The 26,081-nt window shown below is 39.9% G+C and overlaps 1 protein-coding gene across 5 annotated transcripts in view; it reads right to left on the bottom strand.

Moving 5' to 3' along the window:
- The window catches only part of MYO5B (myosin VB), a 345,830-nt gene that overhangs the window by 250,352 nt on the left and 69,397 nt on the right, over positions 1-26,081 (bottom strand). For 3 of the 5 annotated variants that reach the window (XM_070743567.1, XM_070743571.1, XM_070743568.1), the window contains exon 1: positions 8,619-9,461. The exons of the other annotated variants lie outside the window; for them this stretch is intronic. In XM_070743567.1, the coding sequence (XP_070599668.1) occupies positions 8,619-8,681 (63 nt within the window). In that variant the 5' untranslated portion in view covers positions 8,682-9,461. Of the gene's footprint in view, positions 1-8,618; positions 9,462-26,081 lie in introns of those variants that run through there. 5 annotated transcript variants of the gene reach the window in all.

Raw genomic sequence — 26,081 nt, 5'->3', positions numbered from 1 at the left:
TTTTGTATGGCAAAGAGCACTCTTCTCAAAACAACCAGGTAGTCTGTACAATTTCCCTTAAGCAGTCATTAAGTACTTAGCTAGCAGCTGTGAAGAAACTTCAAACCCCTTCTTCTTCCAATGAAGTGAGACACACACACACATTGCTCTGCTTTGATTTCAAAGGCGTGAAAAAGCAACAAAGTCCAGCAACACAAGATTCCTGACAAACTCCGATCAGATATTCTTCCACAACGGCCAAACCCACATGCTGCTATTTATAGCAGCAGCCCTAATTACTGGAGCCCCACCCAAACACAGGTGGCCTCACTTATTTCCTGTAATATGTTCTTACTTGGTCTCTTCTATGCATAATTCTGCGCTTGCGTGGGTCCAAAACATCATCATCTGAATCAAAGGAAGATAAGGGAGATTGACTGCCTGGGCTGTGTGCCAAGCCCTCCTCTGCCAAGTCACTCCCACCTTCTTCCTCATCCGAGGAAACTAAACTCTGAACTGATTCTGTCGGCAATAACACAGGCCTGTGACATGTTGAATTTTCCCCTGCATCCACCTCCCCATTCCCTGGGGCAGGAGCTGAGCCAGAGCCAACCACAACACTATCTATCTATCTATCTATCTATCTATCTATCTATCTATCTATCTATCTATCTATCTATCTATCTATCTAATCTATCTAATCTAATCTATCTATCTATCTATCTATCTAATCTATCTAATCTATCTATCTAATCTATCTATCTAATCTATCTATCTATCTATCTAATCTATCTATCTATCTATCTATCTATCTAATCTATCTATCTGTCTGTCTATCTATCTAATCTATCTATCTAATCTATCTATCTATCTATCTATCTATCTATCTAATCTATCTATCTATCTATCTATCTATTAATCTATCTATCTAATCTATCTATCTATCATCTATCTATCTATCTATCTATCTATCTATCTATCTATCTATCTATCTATCTATCTATCTATCTATCATCTATCTATCTATCTATCTATCTATCTATCATCTATCTATCTATCTATCTATCTATCTATCTATCTATCTATCTATCTATCTGATTTGTATGCCGCCCCTCTCTGTAGACTCGGGGATTTTGCTTCTGCGCATAGAAAAACTGTGCCAAAACACAGACACCTCTGCACCTCTGCGCACAATTCTGCTACCTGCACAACTGGAGTAGCAGAATTGCGCTGGACTCCGCTAGCACTCAGAGCCCCGAGGGCGAGCATACGTCACCGTTCCACCTTAGCAGCCCACCTCTGGGGCAAATGTACAAAAAAGTGCACAATTTTTCACGTGCAATGTTTTCTTCCAAATTCCCAATGTGGTATCCAATAAAATAGACATTAAACATAGAAACATAGAAGACTGATGGCAGAGAAAGACCTCATGATCCATCTAGTCTGCCCTTATACTATTTTTTGTATTTTATCTTAGGATGGATCTATGTTTATCCCAGGCATGTTTAAATTCAGTTACTGTGGATTTACCAACCACGTCTGCTGGAAGTTTGTTCCAAGCATCTACTACTCTTTCAGTCAAATAATATTTTCTCATGTTGATTTTGATTCCCCCCCCCAATTAACTTCAGATTGTGTCCCCTTGTTCTTGTGTTCACTTTCCTATTAAAAACACTTCCCTCCAGAACTTTATTTAACCCTTTGACATATTTTAATGTTTCGATCATGCCCCCCGCCCTTTTCCTTCTGTTTAAAGTATTTTTTCCCATCTTCCATCCAAGTTAAGAACTTTCCATTTATATAGAAGACTATTTTTAAAGCCACCGGATTAAAACTACAGCTTAATGAAAAATCAGAGAACCTTGTAGTTCTTTTGCTAAGATTTTACAATATTTTAGGAAGAAAGATCCCACCACTGGACTTATAAGCCACTTTTTTTCAATGCTGTAGTAACTCCGAACAGACACTAAATAAACTGCTGTAAGCTGGGAACTACCGACATTGGCTTTAACCCTTAAAGGGCTTAGCCCTCTCACAATTTCCAGGTTCATCTATATTTACAGTATCTGTCTCCTATGTTAATGAAGAGCTCACACCATCTTGATCCACATAGTTCTCAGCTTATGACCATTCATTTAATGACTCCTCAAAGTTATGATGGTGCTGGAAAAAAATGACATGACCATTTCTTGATTTATGACGGTCACAGCAAGCGGAGAGTCAATTTGAGCATTGAGCAAACAGCATCTATTTACAATAGTTGCTGAGCAAAAATGACCCTTGAACTACAGGACAAAGAAGAATCAGAGTTCTACAAAGCGTGGAATAATTGGTACATTTGGCTGGAGAAAGGACAACATACAACTCCATAATGACCCTATTACCCTTCACCCAAACAACTATCCCATGAACCCATAAAATAACATTATGATTATGAATTATTGATAAAAGGATGAACAAATTCATAACGACAAAATTTAAACTCTAACTCAAGTTTAGAAACTCAAAACTTCCATTTATACTGATAGTAAAGATCTTAAAAGCAAGAGAGTAATCGGGTCAACAGATAAGTTGATTCTATTTACGGCATCTGATAAATTTATAGATATAAATTTACCTCTTCGTTTCTTTCTTCGTCTTTCTCTTCTTTATTTTTTCCTTTCTTTTCCCTTCTTTCTATTTCCTTTTCTTTAGCTTTCTTTCCTTTTATATATATGTGTGTATTTTGACTTATAACTATATACTCAAAACTCATATCATATCATATCAAAAGATCATGTGCTGCAACGTCCTACCAGTCAATGACTACTTCAGCTTCAACCGCAACAACACAAGAGCACGCAACAGATTCAAACTTAATATTAACCGCTCCAAACTTGACTGTAAAAAATATGAATTTAACAATCGAGTTGTCGAAGCGAGGAACTCATTACCGGACTCAATAGTGTCAACCCCTAACCCCCAACATTTCTCCCTTAGACTATCCACGATTGATCTCTCCAGGTTCCTAAGAGGTCAGTAAGAGGTTATACATAAGTGCACTAGTGTGCCTTTCGTCCCCTGTCCAATTGCCTTTCCTTTATCTCATATCTCATATATATTTTCTTCCTTTCATATATCTTCTCCTCTATTTTTACATATTATCTTTATGTATATTACTTCATGTCTATTCTCTTCCATATGTATTGTGTATTGGACAAATGAATAAATAAAATAAATAAAAAATATACCTTTGTACCAATATTTGCATAGTCCTTTTGCTTTATATATCCCCTCCCCAATTTATCTTCAATAAAGATCATGTTTTCTTTTTAAAAAATATAATAGTTGCAGAATCTCAGAGTCATGTGATGGTTTTCTAGCCAATGAGGAACGCTGGGTTTGCTTAACAAACATAGAAACATAGAAGATTGATGGCAAAAAAAGACCTCATGGTCCATCTAGTCTGCCCTTATACTATTTCCTGTATTTTATCTTAGGATGGATGGATGTTTATCCCAGGCGTGTTTACATTCAGTTACTGTGGATTTACCAACCACGCCTGCTGGAAGTTTGTTCCAAGCATCTACTACTCTTTCAGTAAAATAACATTTTCTCATGTTGCTTCTGACCTTTCCCCCAACTAACCTCAGATTGGGGAAAAGACAATGATTCAAACAATGATTCATTGAACAACCCATTCATGCAGGGGTAGAATTTTATAAAACTGGGTCTGTGACAGAGGAAAATCTGTTTTTTCTACCCAACCTCTTACATTGTATGTCTCTGACAAGGCTTTCCCTTGATGACCAGATGGACAGATTCATTACTCCCGGAAGCCGAGTAACGACGCTGAGACATGTTGTGGATTAAAAATGGGTCATTTGTTGAATTAACATAAATTTAAATAAATTTGCATAAATTTGCATACGCCAATTTCAATATTTAAATTCAGAACGAACTAAGGACCTGCAGAGGCCAAAACTAACGGGGCGGAAATTCCTACCATAACATTCCTTGGCAACATTGGGCAAAAACTCCCTGCTGACCCTGGTACCACCTTCACCTGGGTCCAGGCCACACCCCTTCGTCGTGTGGGAGGAGTCCACCCTCCAATCCCCGTGGGAATTGGATCCGGTGATTCCCATGGACATCCTCTCTCCAATCCCCGACGTTGTTTCAACCTCTAGTTCCTGGAGAGAGGCGGTCCATCACCCTTTAAGAATGCCCGAAAGGAGCATGCGCAGTTGCTTCTAATTGCCCATTTCCGCCCCTAACCTGCCAAACCCCAATGACCAAAGGGAGGCCTATAAACTAAGTGCGCCGCACCCCCTAACCAATCCAGTCCATACCCTCAGTGTGGAATAGGCGAAAAAACGGCCACCTCTAAAGGGGAGGCCGTAAAAACTTCCTATTCGGCCCCGAGGCGACCTCCTTAGGACACACTGTTGATAGCGGAGGGTGGGCGGGTGTTCGCATGCAGAGCCCAGGCAAGGGGGAGGTCTTGTCCAAATCGCCCTTAAATAGGGCGATCCAAGACCTCCCACAAATCCCAACAGGCAGCGTGCCGCCCTGGCGCGCTGCCAAAAGCCGAATTTCCGGGTTCCAAGGAACCCGGAAGTCTGGACTTAGAAGATCTGCCGGCAGCGTCTCCCGGCCCCGCAGGTAATTTCGGCTGGCGCTAAACTGTCAGCAGTGCATTTCTAGCAAGTTAATCCCATTAAAAGAGTTTTGTTCAGGTGCCAGAAGTCTCAAACGCTTCTACTGTTCATCTCCTTAAAAAGAAAAAGAAAAAAAAAGGACAGACCTCCATTCTCCATGAATCCAACTCCAATTATTTGTACTGTACTTATAAAATGAGTGTAAGAACTTACAAAGTACAATATATTGGTGCACTTTAAGCATCAGCCTTTCTCAAAGACCAACTAGTAGATTTGCTGTAGTACAGTGATCCCTCTATTATCGCGAGGGTTCCGTTCCAAGACCCCTCGCGATAATCGATTTTTCGCGATGTAGGGTTGCGGAAGTAAAAACACCATCTGCGCATGCGCGCCCTTTTTTTCTATGGCCGCGCATGCGTAGATGGTGGAGTTTGCGTTCCCCGCCACCCACGCAAAGGGGAAACCCCGATTCGGCTCCTCGCTGCTGCTGCGCTACCGAGCAGATCAGCTGCTGGGCGGCCGAAGGAACCTTCCCTGGGTCTTCCCGGCCGCCCACGCAAAGGGGAAACCCCGGCTCCACCGCTCGCCCGCCCGCCAGCAAGAGGGGGAAGACCCAGGGAAGGTTCCTTCGGCCGCCCAGCAGCTGATCTGCTCAGCGCAGCAGCAGCGAGCAGACGAAGATCGGGGTTTCCCAGCTGCCCACGCAAAGGGGAAACCCCGGCTCCTCGCTGATGCCCCCGCTCGCCCGCCCACCGCCCGCCAGCAAGAGGGGGAGAGATAGAGAAAGAGAGAGAAGGAAAGAAAGATGAGAGAGAGAGGAAGAGAGTGTGAGAGAGGAAGAAGCAAGATAGAGAAAGAGAGAGAGAAAGAAAGATGAGAAAGAAAGGAAGAGAGTGACGTCATCGGGTGGAAAAATCGCGATGTAGCGTTTCGCGAAGATCGAGATCGCGAAACTCGAGGGATCACTGTACACCCACATTAATAAAAGCTTGCACTAACGTCAAGGTAACAGCGCACACCAAAAAACCCAGAACACTTCAGTTTGAGCTGTACTTCCGTAGTAATGGTTTTAAATAAGGCAGATTATGCTTCTCACTTCCTATACAAATCTAATTAATAATAATAATAATAATAATAATAATAATAATAATAATAATAATTACAACTACGTCACCTCCGAACTGATCTAACCATAGTTCACAAAATCATATATCAAAATGCCCTTCCGTTAATGACTACTTTAGCTTCAGAGGGCAGTGAAAATATTTACTGACCCCTCACATCCTGGACATAAACTGTTTCATCTCCTACCCTCAAAATGCCGCTACAGAGCACTGCACACCAAGACAACTAGACAAAAGAACAGTTTTTTCCCAAACGCCATCACTCTGCTAAACAAACAATTCCCTCAACACTAACAAACTATTTACTAAGTCTGCACTACTTGTTACTATTACCTTTTTCTCATCATTCCTATCACCAATTTCCTCTCACTTATGACTGTATGACTGTAACTTGTTGCTTGCATCAGTAGATTGTTATTAATATTGTTTCCTCATTGCTTATTTGACCCCTATGACAATCATTAAGCGTTATACCTCATGATTCTTGACAAATGTACCTTTTTCTTTTATGTACACTGAGAGCATCTGCACCAAAGACAAATTCCTTGTGTGTGTAATCACTCTTGGCCAATAAAGAATTCTAGGCTATTCTATTCAGATGGACTAAGATGGTCTCAAAATGGATGAACAGTGCAGTCAGGCGGTAGGGAAAGCAAGTAGGATGCTTGGCTGCATAGCTAGAGGTATAACAAGCAGGAAGAAGGAGATTGTGATCCCGCTATATAGAGTGCTGGTGAGACCACATTTGGAATACTGAGTTCAGTTCTGGAGACCTCACCTACAAAAAGATATTGACAAAATTGAACGGGTCCAAAGACGGGCTACAAGAATGGTGGAAGGTCTTAAGCATAAAACATATCAGGAAAGATTTAATGAACTCAATCTGTATAGTCTGGAGGACAGAAGGAAAAGGGGGGACATGATCGAAACATTTAAATATGTTAAAGGGTTAAATAAGGTCCAGGAGGGAAGTGTTTTTAATAGGAAAGTGAACACAAGAACAAGGGGACACAATCTGAAGTTAGTTGGGGGAAAGATCAAAAGCAACATGAGAAAATATTATTTTACTGAAAGAGTAGTAGATCCTTGGAACAAACTTCCAGCAGACATGGTAGATAAATCCACAGTAACTGAATTTAAACATGCCTGGGATAAACATATATCCATCCTAAGATAAAATACAGAAAATAGTATAAGGGCAGACTAGATGGACCATGAGGTCTTTTTCTGCCGTCAGTCTTCTATGTTTCAACCGCAACAACACACGAGCACATAATAAATTCAAACTAAATTTAAACCGATCCAAACTAGACTGCAGAAAATATGATTTCAGCAATAGAGTGATCAATGTTTGGCATTCACTACCTGACTCTGTTGTTTCTTCCCCCAACCCCAACATCTTTAACCTTAGATTGTCTACAGTTGACTTCTCCCCTTTTCTAAGATGTCTGTAAGGGCATAAGCGCACCATTGTGCCTACCGTCCCTGTCCTACTGTCTTAGAAACATAGAAACATAGAAGTCTGACGGCAGAAAAAGACCTCATGGTCCATCTAGTCTGCCCTTATACTATTTCCTGTATTTTGTCTTACAATGGATATACTGTATATGTTTATCCCAGGCATGTTTAAATTCAGTTACTGTGGATTTATCAACCACGTCTGCTGGAAGTTTGTTCCAAGGATCTACTACTCTTTCAGTATAATAATATTTTCTCACGTTGCTTTTGATCTTTCCCCCAACTAACTTCAGATTGTGCCCCCTTGTTTTTGTGTTCACTTTCCTATTAAAAACACTTCCCTCCTGAACCTTATTTAACCCTTCTTTTTTATCATTTTTATCATTTATCATATCATGTCTTCTTTTATCATTATTTTCTATATTATGTTTATATAAATTACTATCCTGTACTTGGTTGACAAACAAAACAAACAAACAAACAAACAAATAAACTCTCAAGAGCAAATGTCTTCAAACTTGGCAACTTTAACACTTGTGGACTTCAATTCCCAGAATTCACCAGCCAACATAGATGGCTGTAAAATCCTGGAAGTTGAAGCCCACAAGTCTTAAAGTTGCCAAGTTTGGGGGCTCTTGACAGAGTCCATGGAAAGGGGCGGCATACAAATCTAACAAATAAATAAAAAAATAAATAAATGACTAGCCACGGGCAGTGTTCCCTCTAATTTTTTTGGGGGGTGGGCGGAAAAGTATAGTGTCTGAGCGGCAGTCCCTTCGGGACTGGGCGGCACAGAAATAATAAATAAACAAACAAACAAACAAATAAATAAATAAAAAACCCACCCTGTTTTGCCTCAGAGAATTTCAAAATAAAATACTGTACTGTGTGTCTATAACAGTGAGCTCATAATAGGGCAACTCTATCAATATCAAAATGCCACTTAAATTGTTGAGCTAGTTTCAAACTAGATTTTGATTTTCTTTCTCTCTTCCTTACTCCCATTCTTTTTCTTTCTCTTTTCCTTCCTCTCTTTTTTCTCTCTGTTTCTCTCTGTTCCTCTCTCTCTCCTTCCCTCTCACTCTTTCCCTCTCGGCTTCTGGGCAGGTTTGGAAAACTCTGAGTTGATGATGATTTTTAAGTGAGCGATTGCTCACCGCTCAGCTTAGAGGGAACTACGGCCACGGGTTTATGACATGAAAATCCACCTTTAAAGTGGATTTAAATTCCTCTTCAAGAGCTAACATTAAAGGTCAGGGAGTGTTCCAGTGGACTGAAAACCTTTTAGCATCTTCCTACAACTTGGCATTTCAGTTCTCACAGGTACGTGTTAATCCTCAAACAATTCTGTAGTAGAGCAACTGCTAGCAGGAGTAAATTAAGCAATTCGTTAGAGGAATCGTTGGAGTCAACTCACCTTCACGAAGACATACCACGGTGCCTCTGTTTGATTCAACATGCTGACTTTAGCTCTTTCCATTGGCCTCAACCAGAGATGGGTTGTTTTGTGATTGGGTCCAAATTTCAGTTAAAAATATGCCATAGAATTTCCCCTTTTAAGAAGTCTGTGTTCTCTGTGCTAATTATTTCAAACATACTAAGTTGCCCAAGTCTCTCTTACACTAAAAGGCTGTAGTTTCCCCAAACTGCTCTCCAGCCCTTTTAATTCCTCCAGGTGTATTGGATTAGCAATTCACACACCTGTGATAGGATAATTGATTGTTTTCCAAATTGATGGCAAAACTCTAGAGCATGTAAGAATTTGTCTGAAAACACCTTGAAACAATGCTATGGTTACTAGAAGTAAAAATGGATTGTTAATAAGAATTCATTTCATTTGGAATTGGTTAGCTTGCTTAATAGATTAGGGGAATGTTGTGAATATATAATGTCTTGATTTGACTCAAGCATTTGCTGAGCAATCCCATGATATTCTGCTCGGGGTGAATTGAGTGGCCTATTAGATCATCAGTGGATGGTTTGAAAACCATGATCAAGGAAAACTCAACAACAATTTCTTCTCCAACTAAAGATATCAAGTGGAGTTAGACATGGTACACATTCCCAATTTTGTGATTTGAAATAGAAAAACAAGTTCTAATTTGCTTAAACTGCGAACAGCCCTGACCATTGACCAGGCTAGCTGGGGCTGTAAGGAACTGTAATTCAGTATATGAAGGTAATCATAGTCAGTTTAACAAGACTTTGTGTTTTGAATTGTTTGTGCCTTTTTATTATTCCTAACCTTGCTGGCTTCTGATTCACCCAGGAGGAACAAACAAACAAATAACATTTGGTAATACTATTCTATTCTATTCTATTCTATTTATTTTATTTATTTTATTTATTTTATTTTATTTTATTTTATTTTATTACTTTATTTTATAATTTAATTTAATTTAATTTAATTTAATTTAATTTAATTTAATTTTTATCTATCTATCTACGGTATCTATCTATCTATCTATCTATCTATCTATCTATCTATCTATCTATCTATCTATTTATTCCAATACGCAATGAGGGTTTTAGTGGGTATATATCTATATACACATAGTAAAATACATGATGAAGGTTATAGAGGAGATACTCATAGTAAAATATATCTAAGAAATAATAGAAAAGAAGATATAGTAATAGAACATATCAATGAAAGAGTAGAAGAAGAGATATAGGAATAGAAGAAAGGTATAGGAGATATAGGAGAGCAATAGGACAGGGGACGGAAGGCACTCTAGTGCACTTGTACTCACCCCTTACTGACCTCTTAGGAATCTGGATAGGTCAACCGTAGATAATCTAAGGGTAAAGTGTTGGGGGTTTGGGGATGACACTATGGAGTCCGGTAATGAGTTCCACGCTTCGACAACTCGGTTACTGAAGTCATATTTTTTACAGTCAAGTTTGGAGCGGTTAATATCAAGTTTAAATCTGTTGTGTGCTCTTGTGTTGTTGTAGTTGAAGCTGAAGCTGAAGTAGTCGCCAACAGGCAGGACGTTGCAGCATATGATCTTGTGGGCAATACTTAGATCTTGTTTAAGGCGTCTTAGTTCTAAACTTTCTAGGCCCAGGATTGTTAGTCTATTTTCGTAGGATATTCTGTTTCAAGTGGAGGAGTGAAGGGCTCTTCTGGTGAAGTATCTTTGGACATTTTCAAGGGTGTTAATGTCTGAGATGCAATATGGGTTCCAAATAGATGAGCTGTATTCGAGAATGGGTCTGGCAAAAGTTTTGTAAGATCTGGTATACTATTTGCATGGACCTCAAGCTTATCTCAGTTCCAACTGAAACTCCAAAACCATCATTGGATATTTCTGTACCTGAAGTGGATTTACCGTAAATATCAGGAGTGCGACCTGGATTCTTTCATATTATTAATCTTTTTCTTTCCAATGTTTTTTAAATGCAATGCACTGTAAAATGCATGTGATTCACTCAGAGAATCAGAAAAATTTCTTGCCATTTTTAGACTCTCACTGAAAACTATTTTTTAACATTTGATTATGTTTTCCAATGAGATTGTCATAAACCTCATATTTATCATGATCTGCATCATTTCAATGACGTTATTATTGGGCACTCAAGAGATAAAAGATTGGAAAATAGAATATAAATGAAAGTTACCCCAACACTTAATATTTTAATTCAATATTCTTAACACCCTTTACAGACATCACTTTTGCGCCAGAACATTTAACTATGGGCCATCCGAGGAACACATAAACATGCCATTAAAAAATAAAACCTAAAAACATTTATGTCTTGAATGATAATATTCACCTTTACAAATTGATAAAATTTGGAAAAGGAAACTCAATAGTTTGTAAAACGGCCAATGATCTTCTTGTATCAAGGAATACAACCTGCCAATCAAACCTCAACTTAAAAGAGGTCAATTTTATTTTATTGACGTAACCTTCACGGTTAAGTTAACCACAATTTTATCATCTCTAAGACGATTCTTTGGAGAGGGGTGGCATACAAATCAAATTAATAATAATAATAATAATAATAATAATGCTGTTGTTATTATTATTGTTGTTGTTATTATTATTATTGTTGTTGTTATTGTTATTATCATCACCCAGTCCTAGGTGCTTGGGAAGCACCTGACTGGTGATGAAATACGAAATCCAGCATAGTGATCTCGTTTGCTGTGTTGTATCGACATATTGTTATTATTATTATTGTTGTTGTTGTTATTGTTATTATTGTTGTTGTTGTTGTTATTGTTATTATTGTTGTTGTTGTTATTATTATTATTATTATTATTATTATTATTATTATTATTGGAAATGGCTGGACCCTGCCTTAACTATCCAGTCATGAATACCTGCTAACCACTATTGGGTTCCTACCTAGATTGGGGGGGGGATGGCGCACCGGTAGCGGAAATAGAGCTGTGCACACAGCTCTGGGTTAATGGCAGGCACACACATGCATCATAGTAAGATTTGGAGTCCATGTTTTGGCCGGCCAGGAAGGACGTCTTCGTAACGTCAAAGCTCCGCCCATGGAATTCCCTATTGGGATCCCCCACTTCCGTTTGAGCCTCCCAACTGGCCAACAGCTCCACGGCTCTTTAGCAAAGCTGACAGCCGGGCGGCGAGGCTTCTCAGCGTCCTCCTGAACCCGAACGCCGAACTCGAACTTTTGCCGAACTTCTGGGTTTGGCATTCGGAAGAATGCCAAGAAGCCCCCCAGCTTTTTCAAAAGGCGACAGCCGGACAGTGGGGCTTCTCGGCGGCCTCCCGAATGCCGAACCCAGAAGTTCGGCAAAAGTTCGGGTTTGGCATTCAGGTTCAGGAGGACGCCGAGAAGATCCCTGGCTGTTTCAAAAGGCGACAGCCGGGCGGTGGCACCCAGCGGAGCGCCATTTTTGCAGGTGGGTTTTCTTGCACGCATTAATTGATTTTACATTGTTTCCTATGGGAAACATTGTTTCGTCTTACGAACTTTTCGCCTTACGAACCTCCTCTGGGAACCAATTAAGTTCGTAAGACGAGGTAGTACTGTATTTTATTTTTCCTACTGTCGTGATTTTAAAGAGCACTTTCAATTGTTGAGTGGCTTGTTTGGAATGCAGGAGCATATTTTAAAAAGCAGCACTGCCAACATTAGGTCTGTGAAAATATCTACAGACCACTCACATCCTGGATATAAAATATTTCAACTTCTACTCTCAAAACAACGTTATAGAAAAGTGATGGTGAACCTATGGCATGGGTGCCACAGGTGGCATGCGGAGCCATAACTGCTGCCACGTGAGCTGTTTTCCTAGCTCAGCTCCAACGTGCATGTGTGTGCCGGCCACCTGATTTTTGGCTCGCACACAGGCTTTGGGAGGGCATTTTTTGGCTTCCAGAGAGACTGCGGGGGGAATGCAGGAGAGCATTTTTACCTTCCTCCAGCTCTAGGGAAGCCTTTGGAGCCTGGGGAGGGCGAAACACGAGCCTACTGGGTCCACCAGAAGTTGGGAACCAGTCCGTTTCCCACCCTCCAGAGAGCCTCGGGGGGGGATTTGTTTTTGCCCTGTCCAGGTACTGAATTATGGGTGGTATTATTATTATTATTATTATTATTATTATTATTATTATTATTATTATTATTATTATAGAAACATAGAAACATAGAAGACTGACGGCAGAAAAAGACCTCATGGTCCATCTAGTCTGCCCTTATACTATTTCCTGTATTTTATCTTACAATGGATATATGTTTATCCCAGGCATGTTTAAATTCAGTTACTGTGGATTTACCAACCACGTCTGCTGGAAGTTTGTTCCAAGGATCTACTTCTCTTTCAGTGAAATAATATTTTCTCATGTTGCTTTTGATCTTTCCCCCAACTAACTTCAGATTGTGTCCCCTTGTTCTTGTGTTCACTTTTCTATTAAAAACACTTTCCTCCTGGACCTTATTTAACCCTTTAACATATTTAAATGTTTCGATCATGTCCCCCCTTTTCATGTCCTTTCCCTTTTATTATTATTATTATTATTATTATTATTATTATTATTATTATTTAAATTTGTATGCCGCCCCTCTCCGCAGACTCGGGGCGGCTCACAACAATAGTAGCAAAAAATATGTAATACAAATCTAATAATTTAAACTAAAAACCCATAATTTTAAAACATGCACACAACACACCATACATAAACAATATAGGCCTGGGGAAGTTATTTCAGTTTCCCCATGCCTGACGGCAGAGGTGGGTTTTAAGGAGTTTACGAAAGGCAAGGAGGGTGGGGGCAATTCTAATCTCAGGGGGGAGCTGGTTCCAGAGGGTCGGAGCCGCCACAGAGAAGGCTCTTCCCCTGGGTCCCGCCAAACGACATTGTTTAGTCGATGGGACCCGGAGAAGGTCAACTCTGTGGGACCTAATCGGTCGCTGGGATTCGTGCATGGGCACTCACCCACGCTCTTTCGGTACCCAAGGAAAAAATGGTTCCCCATCCCTGTTATAAAGCATCTTCTATGTTTCTATAGGTTTGTCGTCACAGCCTTAAGGTGTACTAGTACACATAAAAGGTGCATGTTTAAAATATATAGATGGGAGCTAAGTCACATGCAACCAGCAAATCTTAGAAGAACTTAAAGTCTTGTAGGCGCTTAAGTGGAACCTTCAAGTCTCCAGCAAAATTAATTCCTCAGCAAAATGCAAGAATTGACAAGATCTGCTTCAATGAGAGGCTCCAAAATGATTTCATTAAGTTTGACTCCCAGTGTATTTCCACCAACAAAGCTGGCCAAGTCATTACCAATAGCAAATACTTCAGGGGCAGGTCAAAAGTGCTTTAAATCAAAATGCACTAATTATCTAAGGCACGGTAAGATGATCCATAAATCTGGTCAATGAATCCAAGCTCTGACCTTTGGCAGGGAAATACTCCTTGCTGAGCCAAAAAAGTTTCTCCATGTGCTTCACAATTTAACTGTGGTCCTAGCTAGCCTGTTTTTTAACTTGTAGGTTACTTCTCTGCTTCCTGCCATCAAGACATAGAGAGCATTTTACCAGAGGTGGGTTCCTCCCAGGTTGGACCAGTTCTATAGAATTGGTAACAGCCAGGCAGCCAGTGAATTGAATGCACGGGTGGATTTGCAACACCAGTCAGGAATTATTGGAAATCAAATGTGCCTTTGGATCATGTAGGGTCTGCAGAAAGTAGTCTCAACAGCCCAGAAAAAAAGATGCAGCTGCTTTAAGATGACTCTAAGAGATGCTACATGCTCAGTTAACGGGGATTTCAAATCATATTTTCTTTTGAATCTAAAGCTCTGGACAGCCCTTCTTGAAAATGTAGGTTTTTCTCCTGAAAAAACAGGAAAATACGGTATAAAATGAAGATAGCCTGGCATTTCCAATCTTAACAATTAGCTGGGATGAACACTAAGTAGGATTTTTTTCTGCTATCCCAATTTATGTCCTTATGTCCTTTTGGCTAGGCAATAATAATACTAATAATACTAATAATAATACTACTACTATTACTACTACTACTACTAATAATAATAATAATAATAGCAACAACAACAACAAACAACTAATAATAATAATAATAATAATAATAATAATAATAATAATAATAATAATAAGATTTGTATGCGGCCCCTCTCTGAAGACTCGGGGCGGCTCACAACAACAATGAACAATGTAGTACAAATCCAATAATTAAAAACTAAAGTTAAAAACTCACTATCTTTAAAAACAGAATACTAACCAATCATACCACACATAAATCTTACTAGTCAACAAGGGAATACATCAATTACCCCATGCCTGGCAACATAGGTAGGTCTTTAGAGTCTTGCAGAAGGCGAGCAGGGCAGGGGCAGTGTGAATCTCCAGAGGGAGTTGATTCCACAGGGCTGGGGCCGCCACGGAGAAGGCTTTTCCCCTGGGTCCCGCCAGACAACATAGTTTAGTTGACGGGACCCAGAGAAGGCCAACTTTGTGGGACCTAACCGGCCGCTGTGATTCGTGTAGCAGAAGGCGGTATTATTATTATTATTATTATTATTATTATTATTATTAATTTCCTTATGTCCTTTTGACTAGCCAAGCATACCCCATAATTTATTAGCTTATGAAATCCAGAGGTATCTCTACAAATAAAGAAATTATATGAAAAATGTGATTTGAATCACAGATCACACCATCCTATAACCACCAGTGGGACTGGGCAGCATGGAAGTTGAATTAATAAATAATAAATAAATAATAAAGCATCTCATTTAGGGAATTATAAAATCCAATATATCAGGTTGAAACAACAGACTGGCCTAAAATCAACCAATGAATTTCTTAGCTGTACTTGGGCAAGGCCTACAAGCAAAGTTCTCCACATTTAAACCGTCTACAATCTCCTGTATTTGTGAATTTTTGCTTTGAGATCTTACTAGTTTCAGGATTTGGGCTCCGTCTGTCTGGTCTTATAACTTTCTGTTACCCTTTCAAGGATTAACAAATTGAATTTTAATCATTTTCTTTGAATCTTCAATGTGATTCTTTAAGGCTAATAATATGATTCCAGATGCCTCCTTGGATGCCCTATCAAGCTTTACCCAACGTACTTAAAAGTTGCTCATTTAAAAATAAACATTGCATTCGCTCAGGCTTATTATACTCAAAGCGGACTGAAAACCATTTGAACATATTTGTTGTGCATGCGAGATTAGAGATATCTGTTTAAAGATAAAGACTTATAAATGCAAATGTCTTCATCTACCCTTAATCTAAGTTTCCAACCATTTTTGCAAATTTCAATTAAGACTTACAGCAACGGACCCTGAGGATCTGTTAAGTGTAATTGTTCTTCAGATGACAATAGTGCAGCTTTATCGCAACATTGCTTCAATATAATTTAATGGCAACATACAGAATTGGTAATGCAAGGGAACCCTACTCTATACATTATACATATTTTTCTCTTAGTGTAATCACAGAATTGCAGATTGGAAGAAGCCATCAAAACACAATTTAAGTATTGCCCACAAGATCATATGCTGCAACGTCCTACCGGTCAATGACTACTTCAGCTTCAACCGCAACAACACAAGAGCACGCAACAGATTCAAACTTAATACGAACCGCTCCAAACTTGACTGTAAAAATATGACTTTAGCAATCGAGTTGTCGAAGCGTGGAACTCATTACCGGACTCAATAGTGTCAACCCCTAACCCCCAACATTTCTCCCTTAGACTATCCACGATTGACCGCTCCAGGTTCCTAAGAGGCCAGTAAGGGGCGTACATAAGTGCACTAGTGTGCCTTTCGTCCCCTGTCCAATTGTCTTTCCTTTATCTCATATATCATATATATTTTCTTTCTTTCATATATCTTCTCCTCTAAGTTCACTTTTACCCTTATATATATTACTTCATGTCTATCTTCTTCCTATGTATTTGTGTATTGGACAAATGAATAAATTTAAAAAAAATGTATCTCACTGATCAGTTGAAAGCAACCAAACCCTTGACAAAATATTCAGCTTTATGACATCTAACCAGCTACAAAAAATTTTACTACCACGCTGTGGTTGTGGCTTATCGTGTGGTCATGGCCTGATAGTCATGTGATTGGGTAGGAGTGGCTTGACAATCATGTGACTGGGGGTGGCTTAAGGGTCATGTGACTGGCTTAAAAGTGGTGAACTTGACATCACTCACGTCAAGGGTTTGGGTTAGGGTTTGTGATGGGAGGATGGGAACCAGTGTGCACATGCGCATTTTAACATGCCACTTGTGCAAATTGAGCTGTGTGCGAATGCACGCCAGCCCGCCTCTCACGGGGCCCAGTTCCGAATAGGCCACAGCCCAGTAGTGGACCTATGGCTTGGGGGTTGGGGACAGTTCATCTGTCTGGAACCCATACCACATCTCGGACATCAGCACCCTTGAAAATGTCCAAAGATACTTCACCAGAAGAGCCCTTCACTCCTCCACTCGAAACAGAATACCGTGCAAAAGCAGTCTATCCATCCTAGGTCTTGAAAGCTTAGAACTACAAAGCCTAAAACACGATCTAAGTATTGCCCACAAGATCATATGCTGCAACGTTCCATCTGTCAACGACTACTTCAGCTCCAATCGCAACAACACAAGAGCACGCAACAGATTCAAACTTAATATTAACCGCTCCAAACCTGACTGTAAAAAATATGACTTCAGTTGTCGAAGCATGGAACTCATTACCAGACTCAGTAGTGTCAACCCCTAACTTTCCACATTTTCCCCTTAGACTATCCACAATTGACCTCTCCAGATTCCTAAGAGGTCAGTAAGGGGCGTGCATAAGTGCACCAGTGTGCCTTGCGTCCCCTGTCCAATTGTCTCTCCTTATCTCATTTATCTTTTCTTCCTTTCAAATATGTTCACCTATACTGTACTTTTATATCTTTTCTTCTATTCTTTTCTTTATTTATATTACTACATATCTAGTCTCTTCAATGTGTATTATGTATTGGAATAAATAAGTAAATAAGTAAATAAGTAAATAAGTAAATAAGTAAATAAGTAAATAAGTAAATAAGTAAATAAGTAAATAAAATGTTACAATGTAGCGGAAGAAAGAACTCTTCATCAAATCAAATCAAGTCCTTAGAAAGGGAGGGAGAATAAGCGGACAAATTGTGATGAACAAAAGACCGCAACACTGGATAACTGTTTCTTGCATGAGTAGCGCTTCTTCTTTCTTTCCAAGGAGTGCAGAAAAGCATCCAATTCATCCAAATAAGTTAATTAAATGGATTGAAGCTCAGAGAAAGGTTTGGAGAAGACTTGATTAATTGCCTCTTTTTACCTCCCTTTCTCACAGAAACTGGAGAGATTTTTACCCACCGTTCCATAAATACATTTTAAATACATTTTAAACAAGGAGAGGGATGTTGAGGTCCACTATTTAAACGTAGTTACCAGACATATTAACAATATCTGAGCTCACACTTCATGCTAAGCTGGTTTGTTTGTGCCTAAGAATGGAAAACATTGAACCAGGTACAGTAGTAAGGTTTATAAAGTTGAATAAATTGTTATGACAGGATGTAAGAATCCAATCAATACATTTGGATGAGTGAAGGCTTAGGAAAAAATGGCATGGTCTATGGCGGTAACGGTGAACTTTTTCTTCCTCGGGTGCTGAAAGAGTGTGCATTTATTTTATTTATTTATTAATCAGATTTGTATGCCGCCCCTCTCCGCAGACTCGGGGCGGCTCACAGCAATAATAATACAATGTAAACAAATCCAATATTTAAGTTTAAGTTAATTTAAAACCCTAATTTAAAAACCATTGTGCATGCACAGGTGCCCACATCCTAATTCAATGCCTGGGGAGGACAAAAACAGCTTCCCCCAACCCCCAGAGGCCCTCTGGGGGCCGGAAATGGACTGTTACTCAACTTCCAGAGGGCCCCATTGTTCTGCCGGGCTCTCGGGTAGGAGCCTCCCGAAAATTCAAGGGTACAAATTTCAGACACACACACGTTTGAAAATTCAAAACAATGTTCTTTATCCCAAAACTCAAAATAAACTAAGCACTCTGTTTGTATTGCAAAGAGCACTCGTCCCAAAACAACTGGGTAGTCTGTACAATTAACCTTAAGCAGTCATTAAGTACTTAGCTAGCAGCTGTGAAGAAACTTCACACCCCTTCTTCTTCCAACGAAGTGAGACACACACACACACATTGCTCTGCTTTGTTTTCAAAGGCGTGAAAAATCAACAAGCTAAGTCCAGAAACCAGCAACCCAGGATTCCTGACGAACTGCGATCAGATACTCTTCCACAACGGCCAAACCCACATGCTGCTATTTATAGCAGCAGCCCTAATTACTGGAGCCCCACCCAAACACAGGTGGCCTCATTTTCTCTTGTAATAATCCTTTAGTTTTGTCTCCTATGCATCACTCTACGCATGCGTGGATGTGTCATTAATTCTTGTTCAGAATCCAAAGATGATACAGATGATTGATCTCCTCCTGGGCTGTCTGCCAAACTCCCCTCTTCCCTGTCACTCATGCTGCCTTGGTCAGAGGAGGCTTCATCGGCAGATTCCATCGGGAGCAGGCCTGTGGCATGTGGATGTCTCCCCCACATCCACATCCACCTGCACATTCCTTGGGGCAGGAGCTGGGCCAGAGCTAACCACAACACCCATAGGCTCCTGTTTTGCCCTCCCCAGGCTCCAAAGACTTCCCTGGACCTGGGGGAGGGTAAAAACATCCTCCCCCACCCCCAGAATCTCTCTGGAAGCCAAAAACGCCCTCCCAGAGCCTCTGTGCAAGCCAAAAATCAGCTGGCCGCCACACACATGCATGTTGGAGCTGAGCTAGGGCAACACCCTTAGCTGGGTGTTAGAGGTTAATAGATACCAAAGACACAAACCTGCCAAAAACAGAAAAGCAAAGCTTGGAAGAAACCAAGTTCAATTCAGAAATGAGTGGGTTACAGTCAGGGGTGGGCTACTGCCCGGATGGGGGGGAAACGCAGTGGGGTAGTGAAAATGGAGCTCCACCCCAGAACACCCAATTTGCACTGAAAGATGTTGAAAGAAAATGCAGGGCGTCCTGCATAAGCCACGCCCACAGTGTGGTAGTAAAAATTTTGGTAGCCCTTCACTCGCTACAGTTCAGCGACATCATAAATTAAGATTTAGAATCTTGTGCGTGGACATGGACAGATTATTTATTTAATTGGATTTATATGCCGCCCCTCTCCGAGGACTCGGGGCTGCTCACAGCATGTACAGAAAAACAGGAAACAATAATAACAATCCAATTACTGTATACCTAAAAAAACAATTAAAATTCTAATTAAAAACTATCAATATCATTCATTCAGCAGTCAAACTAATCATTCATCAGTCGGGGGGAAGGTCTAAGGAACCCCAGGCCTGGTGGCAAAGAAGAGTTTTTAAACTTTTTCGGAAGGCAAGGAGGGTGGGGGCAGTACGAATCTATGGGGGTAGCTGATTCCAGAGGGCCGGGCCCCCCACAGAGAAGGCTCTTCCCCTAGGTCCAGCCGACATTGTTTGGTCGATGGGACCCTAAGAAGACCAACACTGTGGGACCTCACCGGTCACTGGGATTCGTGCGGCAGAAGGCGGTCTCAGAGATTAACACTTGAATTGAAAGAAAAAACTGAGACTGAACATTATGAAACTTGGAATAAATTATACCACTGGTGGGAAGGAAGGAGAACCAAGATCTTAAATTAAGGAAACCTTCTGGAGAAGTAAAATATGTGTGTGTGTTTGTGAGTGAGTGTGTGTATTATATAATCCGTGATATAGTTTTAAATTGAATATTGATGTAATAATTTAGGGTATTTAAGTGTATATACAGGAAGATTCATCACATATTTGTTAATAGTTTCTTTTTTGTTGTTGCCTTTTTTAATATGTGTTTCATCAATTTTTTTTAAAAATTAAAAATAAATTAAGATTCAGACTCTTGAGTTACTGTATTTTTCGGTCTTTAAGACGCAACCCCCCCCAAAAAAAGTAGGGGGAAATATCTGTGCATCTCATAGACTGAATATACCCCTCTTTTTGGCCTCCTGAAACCCGCCTGCACCCTGTTTTTACAAAAAACGGGCCCATTTGGCAAAAATTGGATGTGTTAATGATTGGTAAATGATTTAGCTTTACTAGATAAATGGTCAAAGCAATGGAAACTTCAGTTTAATGTTTCCAAATGTAAAATAATGCACTTGGGGAAAAGGAATCCTCAATTTGAGTATTGTATTGGCAGTTCTGTGTTAGCAAAAACTTCAGAAGAGAAGGATTTAGGGGTAGTGATTTCTGACAGTCTCGAAATGGGTGAACAGTGCAGTCAGGCGGCAGGGAAAGCAAGTAGGATGCTTGGCTGCATAGCTAGAGGTATAACAAGCAGGAAGAGGGAGACTGTGATCCCCTTATATAGAGCGCTGGTGAGACCACATTTGGAGTTCAGTTCTGGAGACCTCACCTACAAAAAGATATTGACAAAATTGAACGGGTCCAAAGACGGGCTACAAGAATGGTGGAAGGTCTTAAGCATAAAACGTATCAGGAAACACTTCATGAACTCAATCTGTATAGTCTGGAGGACAGAAGGAAAAGGGGGGACATGATCGAAACATTTAAATATGTCAAAGGGTTCAATAAGGTCCAGGAGGGAAGTGTTTTTAATAGGAAAGTGAACACAAGAACAAGGGGACACAATCTGAAGTTAGTTGGGGAAAAGATCAAAAGCAACATGAGAAAATATTATTTTACTGAAAGAGTAGTAGATCCTTGGAACTAACTTCCAGCAGACATGGTTGGTAAATCCACAGTAACTGAATATATCCATCCTAAGATAAAATACAAAAAATAGTATAAGGGCAGACTAGATGGATCATGAGGTCTTTTTCTGCCGTCAGTCTTCTAAGTTTCTATGTTAAGGATTTAGGAGACCAGCGGAGTGCTCCTGGGGGCTGGGGAGGGCAAAAATGGAATGCAGGTGAGATTTGGGAGACCAAAAATGGGTCCGTTTTAGCCGAAAACGGGACGCAAAGAAGATTTAGGACACCTGCAGATTGCTCCTAGGAGCTGGGAAGGGCAAATCAAGACAAGCTCAACCTTCATCCATCACTATGGATTCAAATAAAAAGTCACTTCTGTTGCAGGACAACTCAAGGTAAGTTACATAAAAGCTATAAGCTATATTAACAGGCCATCACAACACATTTGCAGAGATGAAAGGTAAAATGATTTGCAGTCATTTCCAAAATATTTACAAACCCGACACATTTCCGCTGCCAATTCTCTTTTAGTTTTACAGGACCTGGAATTCTGCCACTCAGCATTGTTGCCAATGTGAACAGTTTCCCATGCAACATATTAAAGATTGCGAGGTCCCTGCTGTTCCCTGAGCCTGTTTCAACTCTACACTTCAATCCTGCTATGGATATTCTTTTTCAGAATTGCAGGGTTTTAAACACACATGAAAGAAATACATTTTCTTGTATACAAGAAGTAAACAGTGCACCGGCTAGCCAGCCTGAGTTTGGGGCACGTAGAGAGGTGCCATATGGACAGTCCTGGAAAGATCTGAAGAATCTTGGTAGTGTTGTGGTTAGCTCTGGCCCAGCTCCTGCCCCAAGGACTGTGGATGTGGGGGAGACATCCACATGCAGCAGGCCTGTTTTGCTCCCTGTGGAATCTGCTGATGAAGGCTCCTCTGACCAAGAAGACATGAGTGACAGGGAGGAGGTTAATGTGGCAGACTGCTCAGAAGGAGATCAATTATCTAGCTCCTCCTTGGATTCAGAACAAGAGTTAATGATGCAGCCACGCATGCGGAGAGTGATGCATAGGCAGCAACAGCTGAGAGATTATTATCAAAGAAAATGAGGCCACCTGTTGTTGGATGGGGCTGTGGTAATTAGTGAGGCTGCTATAAATAGCAGCCTGTGGGTTTGGCCATTGTTGAGGATTATCTGATCGTTGTGTTTTGTGACTGCTTTGCTGACTTTGACTTTTTGTGTGCTGATTTTCCCCCGCTTTGAAACTAAACCAGAGCAAAGTGTGTTCCACTTTGTGAAAGAAGAAGGACTGTGAATTGCCTCACAGCTGCAATCTACGTATCTCAGAACTGATAAGGGACTTGTACAAATTACCAGTTTGTTTGGAGATGAGTGCTCTTTGCTATACAAAAAGAGGGCTTAGTTTAAGTGAATTTTCATTATAAAGAACATTCTTTTGAATTTTCAAACGTGTGTGTGTCTGAAATTTGTACCTGTGAATTTTTGGGAGGATTCTACCAGAGAGCCCGACAGAACAGGTAGAGGCTCAAAAAAGTGTCAACTTTCCGAAAGTGTCAACTCTCCAAAGAGCATCTGAGAAACAAATCATATTCCAGTCCAGTTCACTCACAGAAGGTTCGATTTATTATCAGAGCCCTGTTGGTCACCCCATTGCCATTCCGATACTAACCTCTTTCCAGTACCCCAACCAGGTTAAGGTTCATCCCACATCCCCACGCCCACAGGTTCATCACGAGGACCAGTCCGAGTGCAGGGATTCCACCGACTTCCACTTTTGTTCAATTGATGCAGAACAAAAGATGACCTTGGATTCCAAGAAAGGAATTTGTCGTGGCTAGTAACTTTTCCCTCATTCAACTACCCCTCCCAGTTTCCCTAATACTGTGCTACTGTGGCAGGCCAAAGCCTCCAACTCCACATGACGGCTTTTGGCCTGACAGGAAGTTGATATCAGTGGGATGCCTTTCCTTCAGAAGTTGTGGGTGCTCCATCACTGTTGTGGTTGAATCACAGCCAGCTCCTTTGGTAACGGCCTTTGAGCCAGATGAGCTGGGTATGTCCAAGTATAGGAGACCTGTGTGGCTATTGGAGGATTCAGACAGTGAGGGGGAAGGAGAGATGGAAGATGAAGGCCCCTGCAATGCCTATGGAACCCCCGCTAGGGCCTTGTCTGAGTCGAATGTGGAGGGGGTGATTAATGATCTAATCCTGAATGTGCGTGTGCGAAGGATAAGGGGGAGACAGGAACAGTTGCGCAGACATAGGAGGAGATCTTGATCACAGCTGAGAGTCATAGGGAATTCTGCAGCATGCATAAAAGGGGAGGTTTGTGGGAGTGTTCTTGGCAGGAGTTATCGTTCGTGGTTTAACAGAGAAAAAGAAACAGATCCAGAGTTTTCTCTAAACCAACATCCCTGCTTTCTTGGAGAAACCCAGCCTTTGGAACATTGTTTGATGAAAGATTGTAGCTATTGGGGAAAAAATGAGTATCCTTGCTTCGGCTCAGTTCAGAGACATTATTTACAATCCTTGAGGGTTTGGGACATTTGTTATCGACTTTGAAGATAACTCAGACTGTTTGGCAGTAAATAGACATTCTTTCGCCGTAATTGCGGTTCTCAGCCAATTTGTTAATGAGTTTCCCACTGTTTCTCAAACTCCAGTCTGTGTGTTTTACTTTGACCTTAATCACTGCTCAGCTGTCACGCCAGCCAGAACAATCACTGGATATTTTTAAGAAGAGATTGGATAGCCACTTCCCTGGAATGGTATCGGGTCTTTGCTTGAGCAGAGGTTTGAACTAAAAGACCTCCCAGGTAGCTTCTGCCCTATAGTTCTATGAGATATGAAGTAAGAAGAAGTGGGTGGAACCAGTATTGGGTTGCTACCGGTACGGAAGCAAAATCTTGTGAGGAGACACACGCGCAAAAGAGATTTTGGCTTTTGTTTTGCTTTTGCACAAGCACGAAAGTAAAAAAATCACCAAAATCTATATTAGTGGCTTGACAAAAGGAAACAAAATGATGCATGAAAGTTGAAGGAATATTTCTAAACAACAATAACAAAGAACAGGATAATTTACAATATCAATATCAAATTGAGAAATATGTATATGGATAATGGGTGTTATATTTAAGCCTCCAATTGATGTAAATGGAATAATGAAGTTCACAAAGGAAATCTTAAAAGCATAGAATAGCAGTCGATATATGTACCGTAATAGGATAAATTTGATATCTTTGTATATTTGTTGTGTTAATGGCTTTGATATGTTTTTTATAATGTTATTTTTTTCATTTTTATATGTCTTTTTTGTGTTTTTCTTTCTTTTTGCTGTGGAGTTTTTCTCTCTCTTATTTTGTACTTTGTTTTTAAAGTTTATATATTAATTTAATTTTTTTAAAAAAAAAATCACCGAAAACTAATGCGCACGCACATCCCATTGTAAGATTTTGCTTCCTGAGCATGCACAGAAGCAAAAACATGCTGGGACGCACGTATACGCGTGCAGGAGAACAGAAGTTGCGTGCACAATGCTCTGGAACCAACCTAGAAATAAGGATAAATTTTCTGAGAGTGAGAACAATTAATCCATGGAATAGCTTGCCTCTGGGAGGTCTGGGTGTCCCGTTACTGGAGGTTTTCAAAAATAGACTGGACAACCATTTGACAGGGTTGGATAAAGTCTGCTCCCTTTAGAAGATGAGAAGACCTTCTAGTTGGACTAGAAGACCTTCAAGATATCTACCAGCCAGTAAAAGGCTGCAAAACTTTTTACTACCACACCGTGGGCGTGGCTTATTTTGTGGCTTGGCAACCATGTGACCCGGTGGGAGGGGCTTGACGATTATGTGACCAGGGGGTGGCTTAAAGGTCATGTGACTGGATTAAAAGTGGCCAACTTGACGTCACTCACATCAAGAGTTTGGGTTAGGGTGCCTGGCCTCTCCCCGCCTCAAAGAGATACAATTTCCCTCTCTATTTACTATTACTAAACATCCAAAATATACTATTTACTTCTACGTATATATGCCATATGTGTGCATACATATTACACACGGGCACACAAAAATATACATTATCTACTATATAAACTCTATGTATATGTACACACACAAATGCATGCACAGCTCTTCTAAAATTATTCACATTCAACATACCCAGAGCCCAGAAGGGAAAAAAAGAAAAATATACTGTATATATATATATTTTCTATTGGTTCTGCATGCGTGACTGTACCCGTAGGAGCCCATCACTGCCACCAGCCCTATGATTCTTTATTTATTTTTATATTTTATTTTATTTTATTTTATTTTATTTTATTTTATTTTATTTTATTTTATTTTATTTTATTTTATTTTATTTTATTTTATTTTATTTTATTTTATTTTATTTTATTTTATTTTATTTTATTTTATTTTATTTTATTTTATTTTTTATTTTATTTTATTTTATTTTATTTTTATTTATTTTTATTTTATTTTATTTTATTTTTTATTTTTTTTAATTTTATTATTATTTTTATTTTATTTTATTTTATTTTATTTTATTTTTTATTTTATTTATTTTATTTTATTTTATTTTAT

The sequence above is a fragment of the Erythrolamprus reginae genome, chromosome 2 (genome assembly GCF_031021105.1).
Source record: "Erythrolamprus reginae isolate rEryReg1 chromosome 2, rEryReg1.hap1, whole genome shotgun sequence".
Classification (NCBI taxonomy): Eukaryota; Metazoa; Chordata; class Lepidosauria; order Squamata; family Dipsadidae; genus Erythrolamprus; species Erythrolamprus reginae.
The sequence above is the reverse complement of the archived record's forward strand: the minus strand, read 5'-3'. Positions and strand labels throughout refer to the sequence as shown.